This window comes from Orycteropus afer, unplaced genomic scaffold (genome assembly GCF_000298275.1).
Source record: "Orycteropus afer afer isolate SDZICR_OR568_19922 unplaced genomic scaffold, OryAfe1.0 scaffold00537, whole genome shotgun sequence".
Taxonomy (NCBI): domain Eukaryota; kingdom Metazoa; phylum Chordata; class Mammalia; order Tubulidentata; family Orycteropodidae; genus Orycteropus; species Orycteropus afer.
Genome location: NW_006922124.1, coordinates 857,552 through 861,270, shown reverse-complemented (window position 1 = coordinate 861,270; position 3,719 = coordinate 857,552). Strand labels below are relative to the sequence as shown.

The following is a 3,719-nucleotide window of genomic DNA, read 5'->3' as shown; positions in this document are numbered from 1 at the left end:
CTGGGCTCTTTCTTCTTCATCTTTTAAGGCCTCCTCATATCGAGATGGGAAAAAATGCCACTCAGCACCATGGACTCTGGACCAAAACTCCAGGAGCTTCATCTTCATGATTTCAGCATGGATCCTTGGACCCCACACAAATTCATAACATGCAGGATTGCTGTTAGCCCACGAATGATACTCTAGGTATCTTTCCTGCACAAACTCTTCCGTGATGAGCTTCTTGGGACATCCAAAATATGAATGCAGCTCCCCAGGACGTATTTCCAACGCATTGAGAACATACCAAATTTCCTCCACAATGGTGTAGTTGTTATTCAGGAAGATCACACCTAACATAACAATCAGGAGGCCAGTCTTGGGCACACCCTTTGTTTTACTCAGCACCCCATCATAGGTGAGGCCAAGTTCAATGAACGGGGTATAGCCATGGCTGATGGGGTCGACTTCCTTCATTTCAAGGCCAAATATCAAGTCTATGAGTTTAGACACTCTCTGGAAGATCTCTGGGAAGTGGTCTTCATATTCTTGGATGACCATCTTCAGCATGTCAGCTTTTGTGATCAGCTCCTTCCTTTGATACCTGAACAGCAGAAAATCCACCAACACATACACCTTCTCATCAAAACATTCAATATCTCATGGAAACTGTGAGGCACTTGAGGTAGCCCCATTTTCTTGGCTACTATGATCTTCATCCAATATGATCTCTGAGGTGGCTGCCTTAGCAGTGGAAGAGTCATACTCACTCTGAGGAACAAGAATAGTACTGGCTGTTTCTACAGTAGCATCCTCCTCCTCAGAGCTGGGGATCAGAGAAGAGGGTTAGGAACAGAAATCGTCTCAGAACAGAAATAATCTCGAGGAACACTGTATCATCCAGTTCCTGGTCCTGACTGAAGGAAGGAAGGTATTGCTCAAGAGAGAAGCGGGGAAACTTCTTTTCACCAGACATGATGACTACCTTCTCTGGGTGGCCAAAAAACAAGATTTGGGACAAGAGGGTGGGAAAGAAAGCCCACAGCCTAGCGGAGAGAGGGAAGATGTAGACCAACTAAGATAACAAATTATAATGTGGAAGTTTTGACAAAAGCTATCTCTGTCTGACTCCTCTTGAGGGATAGTGCTCTAGTGTCTCACAGGTCTTCTGCCCTCTTAGTCAGCCTCATTCATAGAAGCCACTGCCATTGAGTTGATTACAACTCATAGCGACCCTAGAGGAGAGAACAGAATTGCTCCAGGAATTTCCAAGGTTGTAAATCCTTATGCAAGCTAACTGCCTCATCTTTTTCCCATGGGGCAGCTAGTAGGTTTGTACCACCAGTCTTTTGTTTAGCAGCAGAATGTGTTAGTCACTAAGCTACCAGAATTATTTTTCCCCATAATAACATGAAGGAGTAAATGAGAAGATTTCTGTGAGTACAGTCATCCAATTCAGCTCAAGGATTTCCATGGTTCATAGTAGGGCAGGTGGTATAATACTCACTGTAGCTACCTTGCTTTTAGTTTGGATGTTCCCTTCTGTTCTCATGCATTTCTCTTATCCTTACTGCTTTTGCCTCTGATGACCTGAAGCTACTCCTTTCAGATCAAGACCTCAACTCCCTTAGAAATCATAGGGGAAAATGAACAGGAACTTTATCCAGTGACCCGCCACCAAGAGTCACCAGGGTTGACAGCAGGGGTTAGATTTGTGGCCCATCTGTTCTGGGATAGCTGGTACACTCAGATTCCACTCAGGCTCCTTACCTTGATTCCTAACAGACTTAGGACTTCTTCTGCTGACCTGATATCACCTTCTCAGACAAAAGTCTTCACCACTAGGACATCCCTGAGCAAGAAGTGAATGGACTCCTCATCCTTACTCCCTGCCAATTGCTAGCCAGAGCCAATAACAGGGGCAGGGCATGAATTTCTGTGTCCCCATTTTTCTTGAGTTGCAGGCTCCCTAGTCCGTACTCAGTGTGTTATCCTGATACTTAGGAGGGCTTGAGACTCCACATTCTACTAACATAATCTCCACCCCCAGACTAAGGCTATCACCCCCTTAGACTCCTGAAACAGAATAGAGTGGGCACTATTTCTGGTATCCCCTGCTTAGGGCCTTTCAGGGCTGACATCAAGGTTGGTATTCTAATCTGTCACATCCTCTTTGCTTTGAAGTAGGTGATCCCATCATTCCTCATTCAAGATCTTTACCCGGACTCCTTCAGAGGATAGGAATCCACCCTTTGTTACCTTGAGGAATATCTCCTCAAAACAAGGCCAACTTCTTACTCAGGCACATGATTTACATGTGACAAGTGACATCAGTCTGATAAGTCTGTCCAGGTTATGCTGGGATGATGGTAGGGGCAGCCTCTAGTCTGTTTGGCCCATTTTGTTCTGGTTTGTGAGATCCCAGCTCTATTTCTATTATTTCTGGTGGTTCCTGAGACCTTCTCCTGACTTGGGGTTGCCCAGTAACAGTAAGGCTGAACTCCATGTGACCATGTTGGAGGAGGGAAAGGGCATCTTATCTAGCCATCTCTGCTCAAGATCTGTTTGGATTGCAACTGGTTTGAGGAACTAGAATTTTCCAGGGTGGTGATCACCTTATTCTAACTCATATTACTTACCTTGACTACAGGCAGGACCTAGGATCACTCCTTCTGACTTCACACTACTCAGACAAAAGTCTTCCCTGACCTGAGCCCACCAAGACAAAGTGCTGAGAGCAGAGCAGAACTCTGTGTTACTCCTAAAGTTCTGTGACAGATGGCCCAACTCAATGTGTTACCTTGATCTATCGTATGGTTTGGGCCTCCTCCATCAGCTTTCCTAATGTTACACACTCACAATGAGGTCTGTAAGAACTGTGAAGAAGGGAGGGGTCATCCATTTCATCCACTCCAAGCTCTTTTGCTCCTAGTGGTCTTTGGGATCACATATTTGAGGGTGAGTGATCCCCTCAGACCTAGCTCAGAGTTCTTAAAATGAGTCTTGAATGTGTTTTGGAGTTCTCCTCATGTTGACCTGATGTGACCTACTTAGAGTAAAGCCTTGCCTTCCCTGAGACCCCAGGGAAGAAGAGAGAGGTCATCTGAACTTGATATCCTTGCTTGGAGAATCTCAGGGCAGAGCAAGACTCTTAGGGTGGGGGATACTTGCACACCTAAATCAGGATCCTTAAATCATGTCTTGGGGCTCCCCACTTTGCAGACCTGGTAAATATCTCCTCAACCAGGGCTGGCGCTTTTTCCAGACTCTCAATGTAGAAGCAATGGAGTGCCTCAGCAGACAGAGCAGTTAAAGGCTTGTTGTTGTTGTCATGTGCCGTCAAGTTGGACCTGACTCATAGCGACCCCTCCTTGGGTTTCTGAGGCAGTATCACTACAGAAGTAGATTGTCCACCCTTCCTTCTGAGGAGTGGCTGGTGGGTTTGAACCGCCAGCCTTCTGGTTAGCAGTCAAGTGCCTTAGGCACTATGCTACCACAGCTCCCAGTTCAGGGCTTACCAGAGTAGAAAACAGAAACATCACAAGAATTTGTGTCTCCCCTCTATTCTAGGACTGTGGAACCTTCAGTCCTATTCATTGTCTTACCTTGATACCTATCAGGGCCTGGGACTTCTCCCTCCACTGAACAGAGACCACCCCATAAGCCCTCACCTCCTATAGGCCCCAAGGTATAAATGTCCTCCCGAGATCTGGCCATCCAATTCCTGGTATCTCCCAGGG

The 3,719-nt window shown here is 46.2% G+C and overlaps 1 protein-coding gene across 1 annotated transcript in view; it reads right to left on the bottom strand.

The window, feature by feature from the left end:
- LOC103209849 (melanoma-associated antigen B16-like) overlaps window positions 1-3,719 on the bottom strand; it is a 16,206-nt gene that overhangs the window by 9,813 nt on the left and 2,674 nt on the right. The window contains exons 2-3 of the mRNA XM_042782943.1: window positions 750-805; window positions 7-638 (exon numbers count right to left, since the gene is read on the bottom strand). Of these exons, the coding sequence (XP_042638877.1) occupies window positions 7-638; window positions 750-805 (688 nt within the window). The remainder of the gene's footprint in view (window positions 1-6; window positions 639-749; window positions 806-3,719) is intronic.